Source organism: Bidens hawaiensis, unplaced genomic scaffold (assembly GCF_021521415.1).
Source record: "Bidens hawaiensis isolate Kalapana, Puna unplaced genomic scaffold, B.hawaiensis_p1.1 tig00032546_1, whole genome shotgun sequence".
Taxonomy (NCBI): Eukaryota; Viridiplantae; Streptophyta; class Magnoliopsida; order Asterales; family Asteraceae; genus Bidens; species Bidens hawaiensis.
Genome location: NW_027495565.1, coordinates 71,569 through 85,927, shown reverse-complemented (window position 1 = coordinate 85,927; position 14,359 = coordinate 71,569). Strand labels below are relative to the sequence as shown.

The following is a 14,359-nucleotide window of genomic DNA, read 5'->3' as shown; positions in this document are numbered from 1 at the left end:
GCCTTGGGCACTCGCCTCGATCTTAGCACCGCTTACCATCCTCAAACCGATGGCCAATCCGAACGCACAATCCAAACTCTCGAGGATATGCTTCGATCTTGTGTTCTTGATTTTGGTGGAAATTGGGATTCTCATCTCCCACTTATTGAATTCTCATACAATAATAGCTATCATTCTAGCATTGAGATGGCTCCTTTCCAAGCTCTTTATGGTCGTAAGTGTCGTTCTCCGATTTGTTGGAACGAGATTGGTGAAGCCCAAATCACCGGTCCAGAGATGGTTCAAGACACTACCGATCGTATCGATCAAATCCGCAAAAATCTCCTTGCTGCTAGAAGTCGCCAAAAGAGCTATGCTGACAAACGGAGAGAACCTCTCGAGTTTAATGTTGGCGACTTTGTCCTTCTGAAAGTATCCCCTTGGAAGGGGGTGGTCCGTTTTGGAAAGAAAGGAAAACTAGCACCCCGTTTTGTAGGCCCATTCAAAATCCTCGAAAGGATTGGAAAAGTGGCTTATAAACTCGATTTACCGCAAGAACTTGCCGGTGTTCATCCCACCTTTCATGTCTCAAACCTCAAAAAGTGCTTAGCCGAAGGTAACCTCCATATACCTCTCGACGAAGTACGTATCGATGAAACCTTGCAAATGATCGAAAAACCCGTTGAAATCGTGGACCGCAATGAGAAACGAACCAAACGTAGCCGCATCCGTTTAGTTAACGTCCGTTGGGAATCACGGCGTGGCACTGAATTTACTTGGGAACGAGAAGACGAGATGAAGGAAAAGTACCCGCACTTATTTATTACGGATTCTTCTTAATTTCGGGACGAAATTTCCTAAAGTAGGGAAGACTGTAACATTCGTCATTTTCGATCTTTTTTGTATTTGTATTTGTATCAAAACCCGACCCGATTTGTAAACCAAATCTTTCACTAATATAAAATGTTGGATTTTTATGTTTCATAATCATCTCTTACCTTTTGGATTTGTTACTAGATTGTATTATTTAAACATTTTTTTTTAAAAAAAAAAACACATGCAAGTATTTATATAAAACAAGGAAAACAAGTTTGACTCCTTCCCTATATAAACAACCCCATCCTCTTCATTATTCTTTGCTCGTTCATCTTCTTTCTCTCCCAAATAAAGTTCATATCTTTAACCTCTAAGGTTCTTAATAATCAAGCAATAACCTTCTTTAATTCTTGTTTGTTACTTATTAATTCATATCTTGTGGCCCAACATATATATAATATGCACCCCTTGTTTCCTTCGGCTTTCATCTTCTTCGGGAGGTGAAATGCTACAAGGCAAGGCTACATGGAGAACTCATTGTAGTTCTTGTTTATACTATTTTCCTTTAATGCTTTCCTAGTCTTGTTCATATTGTAAGTAGTTTAGCTTTTAATTCATGTTTAAAGAGTTTCATGGTATTGGTTATGAAGTCACTAGTCTCGGTTTATCCCAAGATTAGACCCGAATCAAGACCGAACCAAGACCAAACTCTTGTTTACTAGTCTTGTTTATACTATTTCCCTTTAATGCTTTTGTTTATATTGTAAGTAGTTTAGCTTTTAATTCATGTTTAAAGAGTTTCATGGTATTGGTTATGAAGTCACTAGTCTCGGTTTCATCCCGAGATTAGACCCGAATCAAGACCGAACTAAGACCGAACTCTTGTTTACTAGCTTTTGTTTTAAATAGTTTTGTTTAAAATAGTTAAATAAACATGTTTATGAAAGATTTGAACCTTGTAACTTCTAAAACCATTTTGATAGTTCTATGGTATTTGGGTATGTGGCAACCATCCTCGGTATCATTCCGAGTCAAGGACCGAACCAAAACCGAACTAAACCGAGTTCACTTGCCTAAGACACACAAGTGTGTTTTTGGCCATCGAAACTCATCTTTTCTTCAAGAATGTATTTTAAACTAATTTTAAGTATTTTATCAACTTACTTGGTGTGTCGGTATCCAACTTGATCTTATAAAAAGCTTGGACCGGTGATACCAAATACACACTTAACGGACGTTAAGGTTCTTCATAATAGAACTATATACTTGGTTAAGTCTTTCGATTTTATTGAGTTATCTCAAAACATTTTGGAAAGTTAACTTTGAGTTTAGTTAATTATCTAGACCCAAGTTAACAAATCCGAACACTCGATTAAAACCTTGTTTTGGTGTTCATATACCCAAAGGGTCTTGCATTAGTGCATTATAACCCACATAAGTTACTTAACATAGGTTGAGTAATAATTATGAATGAAATACCAAGACCCGGTTTCGAGTAAACTTACTTTTTAGAACATGTCTTTAATTTCCCAAGTATTTACATTTTTAAACCATAAACTTCATTTATTTAATTTACTTGTCATATTTTATTTTAAACCCTTCCAAGACTACCTACTAACTTAAGACCCGTTTAATCTAGGTCTTGCTAGTTAAACCCGATCTCCGATTATTCACGAATCAATCTTTCAAGTTACTTAGTTAACGTGAGTACATCTCATCCCCCGTTTTCACTTTTATCTTTTGGGAGTAACATGCATACTTATTTAAACAAAATGATTTATATTATACTCATTTCTCAAATCACAAACTTTAGGGTATATGATGCTAGAATACTTGCTCTATTGTGTGTTATATGTCTCATATGCTTTACGTGCGCGAGTGTTTATTTTTATGTTGTTGTTGAGCCTCATTAAGTATGATCATACGCTCCCCTAACTACTTAGCCTTGTGCTAGTAGAATAGGGCCTCATTATCCAAGTATGTCGGTATTCTTACCGATTAGAAAGGATCCTCATTTACATATGTTTTATATACCATGATTGATGCTTTTATTTTTAGTCTCATATACGTTTGTGGATTTCACTCATATTATATATACTCAAAACTATGAAATTGCTCACCAACATACGTGTTGACAAATGTTATTTTATGCATGTTACAGGTTTGATTATTACTTGAGTTGGAGTTTGAAGACGTCATTCTATTTTGATACCGCTAGGTTATTAGAAGAATGAATAATATCTATTTCTTATGTTTTGATGTTATTTGTATGAACAATATGTGTTACTTTGGTGATTGAATGAAATTAATGAGTTGATTAAATATTGTCACTTTAATAGTGTTTTCTGTATTTGTCCAATCATGTTGCACTCTGGCATGTTCCGCCTTTGGTCGGGGTGTGACATTAGTTATTGCCAAAAGTTATATGAACATATTTGAGTTGATGTCTAGGATACTTTTCAAGAATGTTCTTTTCTCCTCCTTATAAACAGGAAATGTTCACATGCTCTATGTTACTAGTGATGCTTTATCTAGAAAAGAAAACAAAAACCAATGTGGCATTTGTCATCCTCCATTAGGAACACTTTTGATTTTAATTGGGGAACAGGAACACTAAAAAAGTAAGAAATTGTAGAAAATACAATGATTTATATGATCATGGGTAAAGCCTAGAGAATCAATACTCCATGCACAATTGCATTTGCTTTTACATTTGATATCCAAAAATTAACTACAAATTCAAACCAATCGATTTTGCTTTGATTATGGAAGGAGCTTATAATATGCTAAAGTCATAATAATCAATAGACATTTATAACTATGATATGGAGAGGATTAACTAGCAAAACAAATAAATTCATCAAGGACAACTATGATATATGATATTTTTAGTTTTACATTGGTATATACGATATTTTTCAAGTTAGTACGAGTATATATGAAATTGTCATAGGCTTTATTCCCAATTTCAGTATCACATGCTTTTTTACTCCGATGGGGCAGTGGTAATTTAAGATTTAAGAAAATTAAATATACCAGTTTAATAATCACCCCTCCAATAACTCGAATATGTTAAAAAGTAACAATAAGATTCGATAATAGTAACATTTTAAGTGCTTGATGATGTGCTCCCTTCCATTACATTGAGCACTTGTTGATTAGAGGGAACATTGTAAAAAAAAGATTATCCAAGAATATATATCCATACTTTTGTTATCCAAGAATGTCGATGTCCTATTTGTTAAGTTATTTATTTATATGCCAACATTGGCCAACCCTTTTAAGTCATCAATTGGCTAAGTTTCTACTAATATCATCTCAATTTATTACTTATATATATAGTAGTTAAATCGAATATTAAAAAGAAAATCTATGTTGATGCAAGTTGAAAGTTATTGTTTCACCACAAGGTTTATTCTTTAGCAATAGCTATTCAATGCTATGTATTATTGTAGTTAAACACCTTAAATTATCGTTGATAGAGTAGTTGAAGTGAATGTAAACGAAACTCTATTGTGATTATGATTGGAAACTTATTATATTACCACTAGTTTATGTATCAGCTAGACGTACAAATAGTTTTTATATTACGGGTTATAAAATATAAACCAAATAGAAACACATGATACAAAATAAGCTTTTTGTGTTGGCCAACGTAGCTTGAATGATATCAAAGTACAAGAGTAAAAAGGTATGTGTATCCATGAAATGTATGGTATAACTTGAAAAGTTGGAATCTAAGCCCATGGACCATGGTGGATGAAAAGTTGGAATCTAAACACTTTGATATGAAAAGCCAACATAGTTTAACTTAATAAAATGACAACACACCAATCTTCAAGAAGCGTATATTCGTTGTTTTAAAGACGTGATACTTGTTTCTACCAAGTCTATAAATCAACCTCAACAACAAATGTACTTGTGACCATGAACCAAGTCTTTCTTTCTTTCTTTACACTTGAACTCCATATGTCAAGTCCAGTAAACGACTATTCCTAGCTAATCTTACTTTCGAACGACAAGCAATCAGTCAAAGAATAAACCTTTTGTGATTCCTTCTGCTTCAACATTAAACACTATTGTATTTTCTGATAAGTTTAAGTTGTGAGCTACTACAACCATAGTTGTAAGTCCAATATTTAGAAGTTGTTAGACCAAACTAGTTTTTAAGATATTGATATATAGGCCCTCTTTCATGAAAGAGTAACTTTATAGCAAGGTTGTAAGTACTAAGGTATGGTTTACGGTAAATATGAAAGTAATAGACATTAGACAAGCATATAACTCTACTACTCTAGGCATTGGTGTTAAGAAGTTATGTTCATGATACAAGGGTTAATATGGAAAGTGTTTAGAAATGTTATACTCATAGGTGTTACCTTTTAGAAGTTGACAGAAGAGAGTGAGCATTCATGGTTCTTGTATGAGAAATGCCGTACTTGAATACACATATGCTCTCTCTTCTTTTGTCATCTTTCACCCTCTTTCACGCATGTGTTAATAGTTTTTTTTTATTTGGTTTAAAACAACGAATCTCATTCATTCTAGTTGTTACACGTATTTTAACCTTACCATGAAACAAAATTGGAACATTATACTTGTGTGGTGTGAACAAACAAGTTATTCTAAACTATAAGCAAATCATGGTTGGCTCAACCATTTTTCATCAAGAAGAATTATTTTGCTTATGAGATTATGATTTCTATATCATCTGTGTTTATGTAGTGACGGATTTAGTGCTTAAGGAGAGTGGGCACGTGTCCACTGTACTGGCCCAACTACAAAGATAAAATAAGCCTTAAAGATAAAGATTTTAGCCCATATCTTACTATAATGAGGTACTTTCTAAATCCGATGAGTTAACACTAAATGTTATAATAAACAAAGTTTTTAAACACTTGATGCCTAAAAACTGTATTTTTTGTTTTTTTACCTAACGCATTTTGAACGATCCATACCCCCCCCCCCTTCTACTTAAAATCATTCTCGTGTATATGCGTAAAACATACATATAATTATTTAAAAGAATTATGTTTTGAATTCGGATTTACAGAGAAGTACAGTCCAAAGTCGTTGCTTGATTTAATAGTCGTTACTCGTGTCAGAAAAGGAAACAAATCAAAGGCGATTATTTAGATATCAGAACTGATCGTCATATCTCGTTACAAAACTAAGTTTCTTTCTTTCCTTTAACCGTCAATCTCGTTTATGATTTCTTTATGTTACCGACTTCATTGTACACATACTTAACAATATCAATTCAATTCATAGTAAGTATTCAAACTCTTTGATTTACGTTTATAAACGAACATCATTCGAATATTCTGTCATCATATATCGATATTTAAAGGCAGCATAATATGACATATGAGAAAACACCAAGGGTGCAAAGTGTAATAAGTTAAACTCCCACAAAAAGTTGTTACAAGTCATAATAATAATAATAATAATAATAATAATAATAATAATAATAATAATAATAATAAAACAAGTCAAAATGGTATTTTGATTGAACACAAAACCCTATGCTGATACGGAAATGGAGTCAACGATGCGGTACGACGGCGGTGGCGGTGGCGGTGAAGGGCAGTAACGCAACGAGGATGATCGACGGCGGTACGACGGCGGTGGCGGTGAAGGGCGGTAATTCCGGAGGAATTGGCGGGAGAGGAAGCAGACGAGCTGTACGGTGGGCGATGGAGAATATGTCACAGAAAGCTGATCGATTGGTGTTAGTTCATGTGATACCTAATATCACTTCAATTCCTACTCCGTGTAATGTTTCTATATATCTCACATTCATAATAATATAATATATATATATATATATATATATATATATATATATATACTTTCAGATTGGATTTATTTTGCTAGTAAAACTGTTAGTTTGTTGACTGCATGATAGTTTCTATGAGTTTTAGGGTTTTTTTAGTGAGTTTAGCTGCACACTGTATATGATTAAGCTGAAAATGATGAGAATTTGAGTGAGTTTGATTGACATAAGATTATTTGGAAACAAAGATGTAGTAGATTGTAACATTTTGCCTCTCGTACCACCAATTTTATCCGCCCTTTGCCCCCGATGGATGGCCCATCCTCAGGGCTTTGTTTTTGGTTGCCCTGGCGTAGACTTCCCAGTAGTTCACGCTTAACGGAGTAGGAATTGAAGTGATAATATAATACACTCTCAGATTGTATTAATTTTGCAGATGAACTGTTGTTTTGTTAGTTGCATGATAGTTTCCATGACTTTTGGGGTGTTTTGGGGAGTTTAGCTACACAGTGTATGTGATTAAGGCAGCTTGTTGTCCGGTTGCCTTGTGTATCGATGTAAACATTACTTTTTAATGAAACTTTATAAAGCTAAAAAAGTGATGAGAATTTGAGTGGTAGTTTGATTTAGGAGTGTTCACGGTTCGGTTTTTGACGGTTTTTAGGTCAAACCATGAGCCAAACCATTCATCACGGTTTTTAATATCAAAATACGAAACCAAACCGACTAATGGTTTGGTCCCGGTTTGGTTTCACAGTTTGCGCTTTATTGGCCAAACTTAACAAACTCATGAACAAAATATAGAGATTGTGAACTCATAACTTTTTTTCAATGCATTGAATCTTTTATGGGAAATAAATCAGATACAATAAGCTAAGTCGAACAAAATAATCATATCAGTAAGTTTATATTAAACAAAATAGAGAAAATAAACAGACCAAGGCAAAGACAAGAACTCATATTTATGATAATTTAACAAAAATATTTTAGCCTAAATGTATAATAATCAATTCATTGTTAACAACAAAAAATATTAGGTCCAAATTCATTATTTTAGGCCAATTTTTTTTTCGGCCCAAAGTTTTCAAGCTGAATGGCAAAACCAAAATTGAACCGAATACAAACCAAAAAAAACCCGAAACCAAACGGTTTTCAAAAACTCAAAACCTGACATGTTAGTTTGTTTTTAGCTCAAAACCGATCTGAACCAACTCACGTACACCCCCATCAACAATTTCCCAAACCTAATTTGAGTTCCTGGTGTTTAATATAATGTAGGCGAATTAATCTTATACTCGAGTGGTAATTGGTATGTAGTGATTTACATAACGGTGGATCAAATAAATTTTGTAATGGAGGAAAAAAGTTAGATTTGTATATAGGAATTTGATATAAAAGTGACTATAGTTGTTGAAGAAGACATTAACTATGATTGTAGAACTTTTGTTACAAGTTTTTTAACCAATATTGCAGTTTGTAGAATATAAAGAACATAAGTTAGGGGTGGTGTGTACCCTGAATCTTTTTTACCACAAGGAGGAATGTTAGTATGTTACCCCTCTCCTTTGATGAAATCAACACAGCTAAAATTATTCGATTATTTATCAGATATCGAAGTATCATTCTAGAAAGAAATGTAGAGATCTTGTAGATCCTAGGTGATGTCATCAATTTACTTCTAATGATGACAAACCTGAAAATCTTTTGGAAAGGAAATATTCTAACTTCCATGTAACATTTGAAAAACAAATTGTGTTTATCTAGCAACGAAATGAAGCAACATAATATGATTTTGGTATTTGAAATCTTGAGCATTTATCATCTGCAGCAGGAAAACAAGTCCCTATTATGGAGCTAGATGCTAATGTGGTGGCCATGTATATGAAAGACATGAAATCACAAGTTGAAGAAGTATTTATACCTTTCAAGAAACTCTGCAAAGGCAAAAAGGTGCTTCCTTTTTTTTGTCATTATACTTTTTTTTATGCATACGAGTCACTAAAAGATTGGATTTTTGCCTCATTTGGTTCTTAAAGTCTTATAGGATATTTTATTGATGACTTAAACTGGACAAAAACTTTCATAACAAGCTCACAATCACACTGACCCAAACGAGGCAAAAGAACATTTTTTATCACTCATTGTACAAAAGAACTAAAAAAACGACTAAAACACAATAAAAGTAAAAGCACATTAGTATTTTGTGCTAAAAATATAGTTAATCTTTTACTGGTTGACTTGTTGTAATTAAACATTTTTATTTTGCAGATAGAAACTTTGGTGCTGGAAGCTGATGACCCTGCATCAGGTCTTGTAGGATATGCATCTGAGTCAGGGATTAATAGTTTGGTTCTTGGTTCATGCTCCTCCAGTTGGCTCAAAGGGTATACTATCATTATTCATTTTTATCTTTAATAAAGGAGTTTTTGGGCTCGTTTATTTAAGCTACTTTTTTGCTTATTGTTTTTTAAAAGCAGATACGTATTTTTTGAGCGTTTGGATAAATAAACGTGATTGTGGTTTTATGCTTAATTTAGAAAGAACTAAGTTGTTTTCAATAAGCTGATTAGATTTCTGATTGTTTGTAAATGTTTATCCTTAACATGAAATAAGTTGTTTTCAGTAAATTGATTACCTGCTTCTGTTCGTAACATAAGCTGTTTAAACAAGCAAAACCCAAAACCCATTATGTATCGGAATTATTAATTTTAACTTCTAATGTTTGCTTTTAGGAAGTCAGTACCCTCGTCCGTTCTAAAACTTGCTCCAAGAACCATAGATGTATATGTTGTGTCTAGAGACGGTCTCATCTCTGATTCAGGTGATCACAGTTGACTTAAATGTAAACTCTACACCGTTGTTACTGATAAATTTGTTAATTATATATGATGGAACACTAATTATTGATTAAACAAGTAATAGACAAAATTACATATTGGTGTTAACTACAGAGAGCGTTTCCATGGCTGGGATGTCGTGTGGCATGAGTTACCTATGGTGTGGAAGCTGTTCTTCTAACGAGTACGATATGGAAAGTGCATATGCCCCGTCATCTGTGACTGACATTACTCGTTTAAATTCTCAAATATCAAACCATGAGAAAGCTTCAATCAATTCTAGTAGTATGACCAGCACTCCCATGAGGAGCTTGGGTGATGCAATTTTGCAGTCCGGAGTGACAAACAGAAGTTCTCTGTCTTCTACACGTTCTGATCAGGTGCTTTATAAATTTGTCGTTACTTTGTAACATGTTTATTTTAATGTTAACACATGAAACATCCTTTTGCAGTCAAACTTACAGGCTGAAGTAGAAAAACTAAGACTTGAGTTACAAAATACTGTCAGTATGTACAATCAGGCTTGTGATGAGCTCGTCCATACACAAAAGAAGGTTAGGAGTTTTTCTTTGTTTTTATACATTTGCAGGAACCATAGGTCAAAACAATTTCGGGTCAAAACAGCCGTGGTTCGGTTGAGCTGACTCGCAAACACTTTCTTGTAAATATGGTAGCAGGTAATTTGTTAAATATGATTATAAAAACGTATATTTTTTCTTTTTCTTAGTTAAGCGATTTAGAAGGTTTTATACATTTGAATTAAAGTCAACCTAGCACGGTTGATCCGTTGGACCTGTTTCCTTTTTAGTTTAATCTTTTAGCTTAACCTATTTGGCGTGTTACAGATAAAGCATAACCCAAATTGACCCATTTGTATATGAATGGGTCCGAACTGCCACCTGTAAAACAAATTATTAAATGATCGGATCTTCTTGCAAATTCTTCATCATGGGAAAAATTTTATTAATATTCATTTCATAATTACTCTTTGATGCCGCAAGAAATCTTAAATTCTGTTCTCATTTACTGGAAAAAAGGTTTTTTTTTTTTTTTGCATAAAATACTAACTTGTTTTACATCAACTGAACATAATGACCCAAACCGGACTAAAAAGCAAAATAAAAATGTGGACTTTTATGAAAGATGAAACATTACCATGTGCAGGTTCACATGATTTCTTTTGATAGAAATGAAGAAATGAAAAGAATGAATTCTTTAGCAGAACGTGAAGAAAAATACCGAAAAATTGCTGCTGAAGAAAAACAAAAGCATCTGGAAGCAATTAAAGAAATTGAAATGGCAAGAGATCTTCTCGAAAAAGAGACACGTGAAAGAGAAATAGCAGAAATAAAAGCTTCAAAGGAATCTTCAGAGAAACAACAGATTGTTGATGCGTTACTTGTTGGCGACAAACGCTACAAAAGATACGCAATTGGCGAGATTGAAAAGGCTACAGAATTGTTTTCGAAAAGCAAGGTGATTGGTGAAGGAGCATATGGTAAAGTCTACAAATGTAGCCTTGATCATACCATGGTTGCAATCAAAGTTCTTTCTTCAGATACATCTCAAAAGAAACGCGAGTTTTTAAGAGAGGTTTGAATTTAATTATTTATATGCATCCAAACACCTCCATAATCAACTTGTAATTTGTTAGTAATTACATCATTTTATTGGTTTTACGCAGGTCGAGGTTTTGAGTCAACTAAGTCATCCACACATTGTTCAACTTCTTGGAGCATGTCCCGAAAAAGGTTGTCTAATATATGAATACATGGAAAACGGAAGCTTAGAGGAGTTCATCTCCAAAAAAAACCCTAAATATCATCTTTCTTGGTACACCCGTTTTCGTATAGCTTTTGAAGTAGCCTGTGCCCTTGCATTCTTACACAGCTCAAAACCTGAACCCATAATACACCGTGATCTAAAACCCGGGAATATCTTGCTCGACCGAAACTTTGTCAGCAAAATCGGAGACGTGGGAATGGCAAAACTAGTTACAGATGTGGTCCCTGATTATATAACAGAGTACAAAGATTCTATTCTTGCGGGTACTATGTATTATATTGACCCGGAGTATCATAGGACTGGCACGGTTAGACCAAAGTCGGATGTGTATGCTCTCGGGGTTATAATCTTGCAACTGTTAACATTACTTTCACCGAAAACAGTTATATCGAAAGTTGAATCGGCTGTTAGTTGTGGTACATTGTTCGACATATTGGATGAGTCGATACCCGATTGGCCAGTGGCCGAAGTGGCCGAGTTGACTGAATTAGGGCTTAAATGCTGTAGTCTTCGGTGCAGGGATAGACCCGATCTTGACACCGAAGTACTCCCGGTTTTGAAGAAACTTCATGAGTTTGGTGATATGAGTAAAAAGATTGGGAAAAACAAGAGTGATGCTCCTAGTCACTTTTATTGTCCAATTGTTCAGGTATTATAATAATAAAATAATAATAATAATAATAATAATAATATGTTCAGGTATAATAATAATAATATATGCTTATATAAATGATATAATATGTTGATTATTAATACAAATCCAATTTCTATGTTAATACAGGAAATAATGGATGACCCTCACATTGCTGCTGATGGTTTTACATATGAACATAGAGCTATAAAAATATGGCTTGAAAGACAAAACGCATCACCCGTGACAAAACAACGGCTACAACACAAGACGTTAACTCCCAATCACACGTTGCGGTCAGCCATACAAGACTGGCGGTTACAGTCAGCGTCTCCAAAGAGTTCAACATGAGACATTTGTTCTCCATGTCTCTAAAACCCAAGTGTTTATAAACCATTTCATTTCTCTGCAGTTATGACTTATCTTGAATATCATTTGTTCTCAGATATAATAAATACGATTGTTATTATTATTAATTATTACTACGAATGCATCGGTTTGTATACATACATGTTCAAGATCTTATTAAGCTACTATACAGTATACATATATTCAGAAACCGCATAAACGTTTGATGTATATTCTGCATAATCCTTCAATCAATCTGTGTGAATTCAAGCGCGTTCGTATCAGGGTCTCGTGTAAAGATTGCTGGTCTTCCAGAGCGGCTAAGCGTGTAAGGAATACCTGAAAACAAAATTCTTAAATTGAACCTGATCCTATAAAAAAACATATAGGAGATGCAAGAATAATAATTACCGGCTTTATCTAATATAGTTTTTAGCTTTGAGACGTCACGAATTGCAATGCAAGTATGACGATCTCGCCCTCCATGTTCGGGCCTGCCAGTTGCAGGGTCAGGATTTGGCAGCTCCATCAAGTGAATCATCTCGGAACCGACCCACAGCCATGCACCTCTATATGGAAGCTTATCATGAGGTCTTGCCTCATTTATCTTCAGACCTGATTGTATAAAACATAAAAAGATTAATTTTTTTTATAAGCCAGAAATATTATATATAAAGAAAATGCAACATACCCAATAGGTTCTGGTAAAAGTCAAGTGATCGCTCGAGGTTTTCGCATAGTATTCCCACATGGTGAAGATTTACGACTCCAAAATCTGCACGGAGTTAAAACTTAAAAGAACAGCTAGAAACCAACAAAAGATTGAAAGCCTTACCATTCTCGTTATCAACAGCTTCAGAGGTAACTGAATCTTTTTCATGTATATCCGCCTCTAACGATGTTTTAGCTTTTGTAAGCACAAAATGCCTTCGGTTCGCAAGAACCTTTTGGATAATATTGTTCCTTGCTGGTATATTTACAGTAATGGGGCATATAGTAGCATGGTTCAACTATAATTAGGTAGCAGAAAAACCATTAGTGAATGTCTCGTGTGCAAACCATACAAACAGAACCGAAGAAAAAACAGACGGTTTGGTTTTACGTTTTTGCACAAACCGAGCTTACGGTTCGGTTTTGGTTTTGCATGTAGTAAAAACCAAAAAAAAAAAATACCAACTGAGCCGAATTTAAAGATTTTCAATTTTTTATTTTATATTTTAAGTAATTTATAAGAATTTAATAAATATGCAAGCTTAAATGTATAATAATCAAGTAATCAACTAGTTATTAACTACAAAATGGTTTGTGCAATTGCGCCTAAATTCATTATTTTGGGGCAAAATTATATTCATGCTCAAATGGCAAAACCAAAAAAATGAAGCCGAAAAAACCAATAACCGAATAATTTCTAAAATTTTAAAACCCGAATTATTAGTTTTTGGTTCGGTTTTTAGCCCAAAACCAAACCGAACAGTGCACACTGCACATACCAGTGTCATGTGCCTGAGCTACAATACACACATACATACAGACTTACATACATGAAGCTAAAGTTGTGAGTAAAGATTTTCAATTTGGTTTTATATTAAGACATATCAATAACCTCAAATCCAGTTCATATATTATATTAAAATTAATAATCCACACATCTTTTTAATTATTTAAAATAATAGATAAATAAATCAGTGTATCATAAAACAAGTCACCTTGGTGTGAGGAACAAGAGTTGAAGATGAAGGAAGGTGAACAGCCATGGCAGAGGATGAACTCGTGTCAAGTGTTTGTTTGTTTGTTTGTTTGTTTGTCTTATGTTATGTTCGGTTTCAGAGATTCAACACCACTTGTTTGTACCGGACCAATCTGTTATTTCTTCCAAATCTGAGGGTATTTTGCGTCAATATTTTTAGATTTGACTTAGGGGGTGTTTAGAAAAATCGAAAATCGAATTGTATACAGAATTCGATTTTTGATTTGGTTATAACCGAAAAACGAATTATGTATTCAATTTACGATTCGACTTTTTATTATGGCCTTTTCTTTTGAGCGATTAGTTTGATTAAAAAAATCTCATAACCAAACAAATCAAATCGATAACCGAACCGATGAACATCCATAGTTTGGGTAAAGTAAACTTTTACGTTGTAAGTTTATGGTAAACGGACTAAAATAACCTTTACTTTTCTTGAA

General features: G+C 33.8%; 2 protein-coding genes across 2 annotated transcripts; one reads left to right on the top strand and one right to left on the bottom strand.

Moving 5' to 3' along the window:
* Positions 1-6,396: 6,396 nt before the first annotated feature.
* Positions 6,397-12,293, top strand: LOC143583821 (U-box domain-containing protein 34-like). The gene is made up of 9 exons (XM_077066025.1): positions 6,397-6,570; positions 8,400-8,521; positions 8,840-8,955; positions 9,304-9,392; positions 9,523-9,788; positions 9,861-9,962; positions 10,573-11,001; positions 11,093-11,842; positions 11,975-12,293. The coding sequence occupies exons 1-9, from the start codon at positions 6,399-6,401 to the stop codon at positions 12,173-12,175; spliced, it is 2,247 nt and encodes a 748-aa protein (XP_076922140.1). The 5' UTR covers positions 6,397-6,398; the 3' UTR covers positions 12,176-12,293.
* A 7-nt stretch (positions 12,294-12,300) lies between these two features.
* On the bottom strand, positions 12,301-14,038 carry LOC143583822 (uncharacterized). The gene is made up of 5 exons (XM_077066026.1): positions 13,879-14,038; positions 13,008-13,182; positions 12,864-12,947; positions 12,584-12,787; positions 12,301-12,511 (listed from the first exon to the last, which is right to left on the bottom strand). Exons 1-5 carry the CDS (start codon positions 13,924-13,926, stop codon positions 12,420-12,422), a joined length of 603 nt encoding a protein of 200 aa, XP_076922141.1. The 5' UTR covers positions 13,927-14,038; the 3' UTR covers positions 12,301-12,419.
* Positions 14,039-14,359: the final 321 nt, after the last annotated feature.